General features: G+C 25.3%; 1 protein-coding gene across 1 annotated transcript in view; it reads right to left on the bottom strand.

Moving 5' to 3' along the window:
* The window catches only part of LOC136983664 (serine/threonine-protein phosphatase 2A 56 kDa regulatory subunit epsilon isoform-like), a 109,708-nt gene extending 97,634 nt beyond the window's left edge, over positions 1 to 12,074 (bottom strand). Inside the window, exon 1 of the mRNA XM_067280472.1 lies at positions 11,192 to 12,074. Coding sequence (XP_067136573.1) covers positions 11,192 to 11,351 — 160 coding nt within the window. The 5' untranslated portion in view covers positions 11,352 to 12,074. The remainder of the gene's footprint in view (positions 1 to 11,191) is intronic.
* Between the last annotated feature and the right edge of the window lie 341 nt (positions 12,075 to 12,415).

Here is a 12,415-nt window from a genome sequence, read left to right as displayed (position 1 = left end):
ATATTATATATTATATGCTGAAGAATCTTTTCTCAGTTTTGTGGTCTTTTAAAATTAAGCTATCTAACCAAAAATGAGTGATTGAGAATCAGAGTGGTTCATGTAACATTACAACAGTTTTGAGATAATTGAAAGCAAAATATGTTTCAGTTCAGCTTCCAAAATTAAGAAAAATATTTTTTTAATAACAATAAAAGTTCAAATTATCACTAAAATTACTTCCAGAAGAGCAATTTGATTTCAACTTAACAGTGCCAAGTTATTAAGTAACTGATTAAAGCCACAATACAATTACTTTCAGGGCTACAAATTTTTATCCATATTTTAGTCATAATTTGTTGTTTTGAAGGATGTTCTACATAATAAACATTTATTTTATGCTTTATTTGAATTTCAATTTTACTAGATTTATTTACAATTCCTTAGAACAAAATGCATTTACAGAAGCACAGAAATTTAAGCTATTGTATATTGTCCTCATCGTCAATTCCAGGATTTTCACTAAAACCATCATTATCAGTTGTTAAATTCTTATATAATGTATAATATGGTACTAGAATGAAATGGAGAAGCTATATGAGGTCCTTCACTTTCTATTTCTTAATGGGTATAGTAACATAGTAACACTTCCTTTGGAAAAATATGACTTTTCTTTCCTATTCAAAGTTTATGAAAATTGGGTTCTCTAATGTTGACAGCCTCATTTACATTATACATTATATTGTATTGCATGAACAATGGTTTACTTCTTGAAAACCCCATCCTCTATGTTCAACCAGATGACACAAAATTATTGTCCTTGTTTTTTCTACTACTGTATCTTGTTCATATTCTCAGTCATCTCAAATTCTTCATCATTTTGTGTTTTATGAATTTTCCACATCTGTAGCTTGCTACATTCCATACATTAACTTAGGTCTTGTCTTTCTGACTTAAAGTGTAAAGCCTTCTAAGATTTGTTCTAAAATACCTTCTATTCTTGGTGATTAGTGCATGACATTAGATATCCACAATATGCCACTTTTTAAAAATTTCAACTACTTATATGAAACTTAATTATTATTGAACCAACTATACCAGCAGAGTTTAGATACATCTTACCAATTAATTTATTATAGGAATATTCAAAAATTGATTAATATTAACACATTAAAAAAGCTTAGTAATAATTAACTGTAATACAGCTTCAAAGATGTAGACAATTACCAAATTATGAATGACTTGGCTGAGAAGTCCTATATTTATAAATACTCTCTCACATAGTTATTAATATTATATTACAAACTGCTTCCTCAATTTGTTCCTTTCAGCAAATCAAGAATGAAATCTTAATGAAACAGATATTCCATTGTGTAAATTATGTATATTTCTCCAAGAATATAAATACTATGGCAATCATTTGCTTAGTATCAATACATCAGGTTTCAAAATGTTGATATATATAGAACATTAATTGTTTTTTTAAAAAATCATATTTTGGGGATTATTTTCTCAAAATCAATTTTTTTAAATATGTGATTATAAGCATTTAATATCTCTAGATACTGAAAAAAATCTTTTGCAAAACTAACAATTCAGATTTTATTAAGATATCAATATATAAAAATAATGATATAAAATTATGAAATTTTAAAGTTTTCATTGTAAATATTTTATAAATTTAAAAATGTATAATACACCTATTATCTAATTAAAACCTATTTCCTTCTTATAGAAGCCGTGATCAGAATACTAAGCAAATATCAAACATATATTAAATAAAAATAAAAATATTAAATATAACTTCTTAAGCCTTTTAAATTTCCGAGTACTAGTTGAATTTATTGAAGTTGAATTTATTAATTCTATATCAGTCATCTGATTGTGAGAACATTATCTAGAATAATGAACAATATATGTATAAGTAATGATTATTGCAAAACACCTAAACTAAAAAAAAAGTCCTCATTTTCCATTTAGTTAGATGTGCTATCAAAAAATTATTGGATATTAGATGTACCGATATGAGGATTGTTTTCTAAAAATATTAAAAAATAAATTAATATGATTAAAGGATACAGTATCACTACCTCCAAGTTAAAAGAATAAATTATATTAGAAATATTAAAAATTATTTTTTATGCATATATTTGTTAAATATTTTAGAAATTTTTAAAATATTGTGTGTGTGTGTGTGTGTGTGAGTAATACAAGGTAATTATTAAATCTCTGTTTTTGTAAAAATTGTAACAAATGGCAAGACATCAAACAATCTAAGTCATGACATGCTGCTTGGTGAGTGGAATAGCCCTCTTTCTCTTCCTCCTCCAGCTTATGTAACACTTGGACACATTATGGTGATTTTATGAGGTTATAATGAAGAATCTCCACATTTGGAGCTATGGTTGTGGTACTGTGAGTACCTGGCTTAGTCTTCTGGTTGATGACGTAGACTGTGTTATTGTAATTTCTGTATGTTAAACCATTTCATCCAGTATGGTGGGTCTTCTAGAACGTTATGCATCGTGTACATTACCCATTCACCTGAATTTGGTAACCAACAGTATGATATTGGTCCTGTTAGGAGCAGACTTCCTGAATTTCTGAGTGAAGCTCGTCTGTACTTCGGTGTACATTGCACTAAAACAAGCACAAACAATAATTCTCTTTTTGTGAATCAGATGTTTCTTATGACCTCCATACAAATGCCTTTGTTACCATTTTCACAAAAATAAATTAAGATTGTATAATCACCCTGTATATTAATTCATAAGTTATGTTCAAAATATTAATAATATTACAAATATTAAAAATAAAACTTGTTATACAGGCATTTCCTACTTTGTAAACATCTCAACAGCTTACAGTTTGAAATATGTGATGAATATTTTATGTAAAAATGAGATGTTACCACATTAAAATTTAAAAAATAAAAACATGTTTATCATGTTCAGCTTTCAACATATTATCAATACTAAACTCAAACTATGATAAAAACTTTATAAAGGTAATACAAAGTATTTACTCTTAAGCAAAACTAATGGTTTGCTTACATAAATTATTCCTATCATTCATATTCATAATAATCTACAGCATTATGCATTTATTGTCACTATTAATATTTTCCAAAACTAAGTCTTAATCAGCATAATTTTTATATTTCAAAGTGTTTTCATCTGTTTGTACAGCCATGATCAATATACAAACAGAGTTTAAATGCCCAATTTAAAAGTAAAAATAATAACAAATTTTTACTGGCAATAATTAATTAATATTTTTATATTGTTACTAACAAGTAATATTTATAAACATCTCAAAGCCCAATGTATTAATACTAAAGCAAACAATTGCAGTAATTAATCGGGCTATTTTTTGCTATTAATTAATAATTAAAAATCAAGTAATTTGGTATTAGCGGTAGACGTTAGGTGCCATCTCTTATCTAAATTAATAATTATAATAATTTAATACAATGGAACCTCGCTTAACGAGTGTTTCGCATAATAAGCAAAATAAATTGTGAAAAAATGACTCGCTTAATGAGCAAATTTTCATATAAGTGGCTAGGAGAGGGGAAGTCCCGAATTATGCGCATGCTCTATATAACACTCGTTCAGCTAGCATCTTAGTGTCGCTTGTGATCACACATATTATGTATAAACATCAACAACCATAGCTCATTATACAATAAACACGCCAAATGATATGCGAAATTCTTGGGCTAGGTAAAGGCTATAATTTCATATTAGAAATTAATTAATTTGACTAGAGGTAGGCAGTTATGCTCCCATCTCGTATTAAATTTAATGACGAATTCCAAATTAAATTCCAGAAATGTCTAAATTAAAAATTAATTATTTATAATTATTAAATTTAATATGAGATGGAAACATAACTGCCTACATCTAAGTAAATCAATTAATTTCTAATATTTAATTATAGCCTTTGCATAGCCCAAGAATTGGCATTTCATTTGGTGTGTTTATCAGACAAATTATGTGATTTGTTTTTTGGTTTTCTGCAAATTGAATTCGCATTTCAAGTTGGTTCATTTTGCACTAGAAGAAAAGATAATGATTCACACTCCTTAACAATGTTTATTGTATAAATTTCTTTGAATAAACATTATACATAAAATATTTGAGTATATTTTTCAGCGTGGAATGCATTATCGTATTTTACATTAATTTCTATGGAAAAAATTATTTTGCTTAACGAGTGTTTTGCATTACAAGTAAGACTCTGGAACGAATTATGCCCATTAAGTGACGTTCCACTGTATTTATTAAATAATTTAGAACAGTTGGAAAAAATAACAGGTCTGGAGCAGGAGTCGAACCCACAACCTATTAGTATGTAAATAATAGAATAAGAAAAACAAAAATACAAAACAGGAAAAATACTATAAAAATACAGTAAATACATAAAAAATAAAATATAAGTAGAATAAAATAGAAAATAATAATGATACAAAATTTTACAAATAACACTGACACGAAACTCCTTCCTCAAAGGATATGCTTCCATGCAAAAGGAAAGGATTGTGCATCTTTATGGTTAATGCACATGATGTTCCTTGCATATCTGTAGAAAGATAGTTTTTTTGAGGATTTTATCCATGGTTTGGTATCTGGAAGTTCTAACAAGCTTTACCTCATTAAAATGCAGTGTTGTTTTGAGATAATGGCCACGGTAGCCAGTGTTACAATGCATTTTGCTTTCCTCTCTTTATATTTGTGTTCCATAATCCTAGTAGGTAGACTAATGTATTTACCTACTTTTCACTTTAGGCAGTGAAAACTGCATTTCATATATTCTGGAAGTAGTCCTCTTATCTATAGGGTTTTTTGCATTTCTCAGGAGATATTTGTGTTTTTAGGAAAGTATATGTGACACAAAGAAAGCAAAATGCACCACATCACAGGCAACCATGATCACTATTCCAGACAACACTCCACAGTTTAATGAGTAAAAGCTCATGAGAACCACTAGAAAACCACACTACAGAAAAATCCTTGAAAAGCTAATCAACTGGCATTCAAGGAACCTTATGTGCAATAATCATAAAGATGCACAATGTATTTCATTTGCATGGAAACACAGTTTGAGATACATGAGTTCAATTTCAGTATTACTCACAAAATTTTGTAGCATTATTATTATTTTCTATTTTATTAATTATTTATGTATTTACTGTATTTTATAGCATTTATCCTGTTTTGTATTTTTTATTTCTTATTTTAGTATTTACATACTTGTAGTATTTTACATTATTTTAACTTTAAAGTTACACATTTGAATTCTATACTATTCACTGTATCCTGATGATGACTGTATAAACAGCTGAAAAACATGAAAAATAAAAATTCTGCTGATCAAGACTTAGTTTTGAACAGTCTTCATACAGATCTTGTAAACAAGATATTGAATTATAGTCAATATTAATATTTTATTACATTGACACCAAATAAAATTAAAATTTTATCCATGTAATTGTGAAGCCACTGACTGATAAACAACAGTCTGTTAACATTAGTGTCTGTTAGTATTGTTGAGTGGATGAAAGGTAATATATTTACGCAAGTTGAATTTATTAATTCTATATCAGTCATCTGATTGTGAGAACATTATCTAGAATAATGAACAATATATGTATTCACTATAAGTAATGATTATTGCAAAACACCTAAACTAAAAAAAAAGTCCTCATTTTCCATTTAGTTAGATGTGCTATCAAAAAATTTCCTCTTTTTACCCTCCTTTAAAAGTACGTTAATTCCTAGATACTCAACATTTCACAGTAGATGGAACAGTTCAGAAAAAAATCCATATATGGTTAAGGATATTTGGAAATAGCATCGCTTATAAAACCGTACAAATTTATAAAAATGCACTTATCTGTTGTGATAAAAATACTTCTAAATAAAAAGATTTTTTTCAATGTTTTCCCTTTCCACAAAAAAATATTAATAAAATAACAGTCTTCTAATCAGAAATACTGGAGTGAGAAATAAACTGTCACAAACAAAACCTTTTTTACCAGTATTGAACTTAAGCTAAACTTTCGAACGTTTTCGGCCTTCACCAAGGCCTGCTTCAGGTCTAAAAACATTCGGAAGTTTAGTTTAAGTTCAATACTGGTAAAAAAGGTTTTGTTTGTGACAGTTCAAAATATTAATAAACTTTTTTTTTTAAGAAAGTAATGCTGGTTTTTAAAATAAAATTCATTTTGAATAATTTTCCTTAATACCTAAGAAGAATTTTATATATTACTAATTTAACAATAATGAAATTATAACAGAACATACTTATATGTAAAACACAACATATATTGCAAAATGTTAAAATATTCTCATTGCATGTTGTCTTTATTAACCTCTGCTAATTTCTATTATTACATTCAAATAAAAAAAATACATTGGTTATCAAAGTATTGTAAAAAATAGTAAAATATTTCTTCAATGATTTCTTACTCATTACAAGTAGTATACTCTTAGAATAAAGGTTATTGTATTCATATGTACAGAGGTCTGAAAGCAATTCCTTCTAACTATTCATATCTTATAAATAAATCTCTCTCATTTTATGATATTTGACTTAGACATGTCATTTCACTTCAATTTATAATTAAAAATAATCTATCATAGCTGACAGCACCAAACAGTCAATTTAAAATAAAATAGAACAGTCTGTAAAATCATACTTGTATAATAGTAAGGAATTGATTAAACAGGCTATCATTGTGCAGGCATGACAATGTATGAACATTTTTGTGAAACATCTCCATCCAGAGTGAATCTTTTAAAAATATTAGAATGTTTACAAAAATTGATAAAAATAAATAATTTTCCTATTAAAAATATTGCATTCAGTGAGAGATTCAAAAAGTAATATATAAAAATTATAAATCAATTTGAAATTAAAAAATTCTGAATTTTTAAAAAAATTTGTTTCTCAAATTTCAAAATCTTTATTCCTTTCACATGTGAATTTTGTAAAGTTAAGGAAGAAGAAATGAGTAGCATTTATGAAAATATTTAGAGATTTTATTCAATACAAATGCAATTCAAAATTGTAAGGACCATGACATTAAACTCATAGGCAAGTCATATTCTGATCAAACCAAATATTTGACAGGTTCTGGCTAGTTATCAACAATATCTTTCAAGCTATTAATCAATAATATTTTTTAGAAAGAAAAGCAAGATAAAATCATATCTTAAACATATTCTAAAATTTATCTGAACTAATTTATGCAAATAATAAAATTATTAATCAAAGCAAAATAGTTTATCATTTATATTTATTGGCTTTTTAATCTGCAGTAAATTATTTATGCAAGTTCAAATAAAAACATTAATATATATAGTTATCGTGGTGTTAAAAAAAAAGTAATATTTTACTACGTATGCTATAGTTTATATAAAAATCTGTGAAAAAGTTAATAATAATCTTATTTACGTGATTTAATATTATTATACATAAGCTAATTGTTAATACATAAAATTGAATTATTATATTATTACCTCACCATTATCATCATCTCATAAAATATTTTATACAGTATATAATTGATTACATAGAACAGTTTATTGTTGTTTTACATTTGTTTAAATTAAATTATAGCTTATTAAAAATTCAAATATGTAATTCAAATCATAAAACAAACAATTTTTTATTATATATGTAAGTAATAAACTTGAGCAAATATTTATAGATCTTTACTACATTTCAAGTACTCTTAATATAAGTTTTGTCCATTCAGATTAAGAAAAAGAAAATTATTAAAATTTTGAATTTATATGTATCATATTTCCCAAAATTATATAACTGATATTAATTTTAAATGCAGATGATTATATTGTTCATATATTGTTTTATTGTTTCAAAATTAAATAGTTGTAGTATTTTACTTCATTGTAATCAAATAAAATTTACACATGTGATAAAAATTAAATAATTGTTTATTCTATTATTCAAATATCTAATAGCCATTCAATCTTTTATTTTATTAGTAAATGATACTTTTAATCTATACATAGAACAAGTAGGTATAGTAACCTATAAATAGTTTGAAATGAATGTAAAAATTCATTCATCTTTGCTTCAACTCTATATTGAAAGAAATGTTTAAAAAATAAAATAAAATAAAAATAATAGATAATTATTATTTTATTTCTCACAAAATCAAAATTAATATCTAATAAACTTACATAAAGATTTATTTGTAGTTTAAATAAATTTTAATTGTTAAATTTATAATTAATGTTTACACTTCAATATTATTTAAATGTTGTAAGTCTTTCTAAACTGATACTGCATTGAAAAGGCTTTACAGAGAGTTGAGAGTAAAATTTAATAAAGAAATAGTGATAAATTTTGTTCAATTTTATATACAAAAATATTTATACTATGCACAGGAAACGTGCATAATTATGTGAATGATTATATAAGCTATGACATCAAGAAATGTCAGAAGATAATTATAGCACTAAATCTGTTCCAGTTAATTTTTTTTTCTTTATATATATACATATATATACATATATATAAGAAAAATTAGCACTTTACATAAATATGTAATGATAACTACTTTATATAATGTTTTTATACTTTAGATAAAGATATGATTCAATTTCTTAGGAATTTATATGATTCAATTTCTAAAAACTAAATATCTGATAACATTTGGTATTTGTCTAAGATTAAAAAAAACTATGTAATAAACAACAATGTAAAGTGTTTTAATTAGACTTTTATTATGTATACATGAATGCTTGTATTTTATCATTGAAGATCAAATGTATTTAATTAGGTTGTTTTAGGAAATAGTTCAAATACATTTCTGTAATTTTTTTGTTTGTAAATTATATCATCAAATAGGAATTTACTACTCATTATCTAATAAAAAAAAAATACAACCAGCTAACTAAATTTTAGAATAATTATATTAATATAAATACATTAAAAAATTTTTAATTGATTGTATTCAGGTTGTAGATATACATGTTATCAATCCAATATGAACTTTCAACTGAATCAATCAACTTAATATTATTGAAATTATCTTTTTATTTATCTTAAACAAATTTTAATAGTTCAAAATATATTTATAAAATTTTCAATTATACTTACTACAATATTCCTACAATTTAATAAATGTAATATAATAGAAACAAGCATAAAATAAAATTAGCTTAGGTTTAGAAAAATTAAATTTAATAATTATACATTTTTATTTTATTTTAAAAAATGAATTATATAAATAATAAGGAAAACTTTTTTAAATATAAAAAGGCTGAATATTTTTCTTCTATTCAGATTATTTACACAATGCTTTTAAATACAGAATGCATGACAAAAAGAAATTTGAATATGAATCAATCAAATGAGGATAATATGCATAAATTTATAAATTATTTTAAAAACTTTACCTGTTTTAAAAAAATTCAGAGTAATAATATTCATTTTAATAGCAAAAAACAGTCTTATTCAATAGAATAACATAAAAAAAAATTCAATTTTAAATGTGTATATATATATATATATATATATATATATATATATATTTTTTTTTTTTTTTTTGAGAACATTATAGGTACTACATTGACTTCATACAATTAGCTAAAACTAAACTCTCCAAATCACTCCACAGCTATAATAATATATCAAATATGCAAATTTCTCAAGTGGTTTATGCATTTATAAAATTAAATAAAAAACTTATTCTTTGCATTCCAAATACATAATCCTAATTGTTGTTACACATTTGAAAAATTTTAAATGTGAAAAATATCAATTAATATTTCTCATACTTTAATATTTTTATTCTTACTGAAATTTCAAAACAATTATTTATAAATTAATATTCATTAATACAATTATTTAACATAATAATTATCTATGCATGCAATAATTTGATTTTCATAGTTCAACAGAAATAAATCTCATGTCATGAGACGTGAAATCCTAATAATCTGTTTAGAGTAAATTTTGAATAAAATGTAATAACTTCATGAATTACATGTATGTAAATATGCATAATTAGTAAAGAAATACTTAAACATTTATAAAATTTTCATTATTAAAAAGCTTAATTATCAATCATTTAGTAGGAGTAATAAAAAAAATCATTTTTATGTTGTAAAATATTATTTTTGAACTATGTAAGTGAAGTAAAGTGTGTATTTGTAATAGTTAAATATAATTTGTATTGTAAATATGATATATGTACACAAAGTTATACATTTAACAGCTTACTATTAGTTTGAATTACAACAGAGGAAATGGCATAATCATGCCTATTTGTCATTTAATAAAAACATTTACATGAAGAATAAATAAAATGATGATAATGATATAAAATTGAAAATGTTGGAAAAGATTCATATAGCTATTAATAAGAATTTTAAATAGATGCCACACCCTATTTTTAAAGTATATTAATAATATGCTGCAGTGCAGTTTTTAATATAAATATATATTATTTAAAAAGACTTTATACATCATTTTTCAAAAGAAATATACTAAAATTCAATTAATAAGCCAGCTAACATTAAACCATTGTATGAGAAAAGATTAAAAAGTAAATAATGATATCAGTTATGAAATCTTATTTTCCATTATGATGCAATATATATTAGAAGTAATGTTTTATTATTATTTTTTAAAGTGCAAAATTTTTATTACAATGTCAAATTACCCATAGTAACGGGATTAAAAAATCTTGTTGGTCACACACAAAAACATTTATAGTTGTGATTTAAATAACGAATATTATCAATTACTAATGTTTTACCATAACGCATACTTTCGGCCAAGACAATAAATTAACAACACTTTCTATCACAGAGTGAATGAAAACAAGGCAGAGTTTGAGTAGAACATTACAACATAATTTTTTCATTTAAAACCCTAACAAATCTGTACACAACAATCTAACATGGTAATTTATGTTATTCTGATTTGCAAGTACAAAAATGTACTCATAAATTAGCAACTGCATTGCATAATTTTATTTAAAAATAAACAGAATGTAATCTAGTTTCCTTCTAAATCTTCCTTATAACAGATGAGAATTCAAGGACATATAAGGAATCCCCCGAGGCAACATATTTTCACATTATAATCAATTTTGTTTTTATTTTTTTGGAAGGATTTATAAGCAAATATTTATTTACAGAAAGGAAGAATGTAATTGACAAGCACTTACCTTTCAATAGAGGCAAAGCTTGTAATTCTACATCATTTGTTGACCTATAACGCGAGGATCCTTGTGACTTTTTTTGTTTTCTTTTGACGGAACCTTTTTTAAAAGGGTCAATTTTATCCACAAATCCAGGAGAGGCCGAATGGGATGGATGTGAAGACATTATCGGTAAGTAAGACCGAATTAGGTGATGGTCAGATTGTTAACAAAACGAGGAAACTCGATCATCAATAAACACATAAATATTCGAATTTCTCCTTCTAGAAAATCATCTGTTTGAACTAAAAGTCAACTTGTGGATAACGAGTTCCATAGTAGAGACCAACGACGAACAGATGCCTCGCAATTGACGGGAATGTAAGAATTACTTACAATCATAAGCCGATATTTTCTTAATCGAATCGATGGCGATTCGAATCCATCTCGTATCTTATTTTGAATTCAATGTACAAACTGTTAGGCCTAAAACAACGTGCAATTACTCCCAACGATATCCTCGACTTTCTCGCTCTTCAAAAACTGAACATAGGAATGAATAGATTGTTGACGTATCACAGTTTATATTAAAAATTTCCAAATACGCGATCGAAACGAATTAATTGATCTTAGTAGTTAAACCAACGACGTTCGTCCATCTTTCCTCTCCTTCCTTCACCGTACGAAACGTCATCGGTCACATGACACGTCGGCGACCAATGACATAGTTTTACAGAAAGTGCCGGCAATTATTGGCCAATTAAACGGGATCTTACATTTGGTATTTCGGGTGGGACCGGACCAATTGAAAGATGTGTTGCTTAGGTTACGGACCCAACACCCATGAAGTCAAACGTATCATGTGTTTTGAATTATTTTCAGACCGTTTGCTTGAAAAATTCGTTTCGTTGCGATTGTACGCAAGCGAAATCGTTCGATTATTTTTAAATTATAATTACTTCGTTAAATTATCACTATTTTGAAATTCCAATCGTTTTATTTACAAAATTAAAAATATAAAAATTAATGCCTCATATCCACAAAACGCAAATCAGACTTCGCTACAACAGCGCTTCGTGAAGTTGCCAACTCAAATCGAAATTTTTTTATTTTTTTTATTTTTTTTTAATATAAATAACACATTATTCTAAAGAAAAGAAAAAGAAAAACGAAATACTATTTATAATTTAACGTCAATAATATTTTATATAAATTATATTAATAATTTGCGTATTTCCCAAATGCATAGCT

Source organism: Centruroides vittatus, unplaced genomic scaffold, assembly GCF_030686945.1.
Source record: "Centruroides vittatus isolate TY-2023 unplaced genomic scaffold, ASM3068694v2 contig_884, whole genome shotgun sequence".
Taxonomy (NCBI): Eukaryota; Metazoa; Arthropoda; class Arachnida; order Scorpiones; family Buthidae; genus Centruroides; species Centruroides vittatus.
Note: the sequence above shows the minus strand (reverse complement) of the source record. Positions and strands in the feature narration are given on the sequence as shown.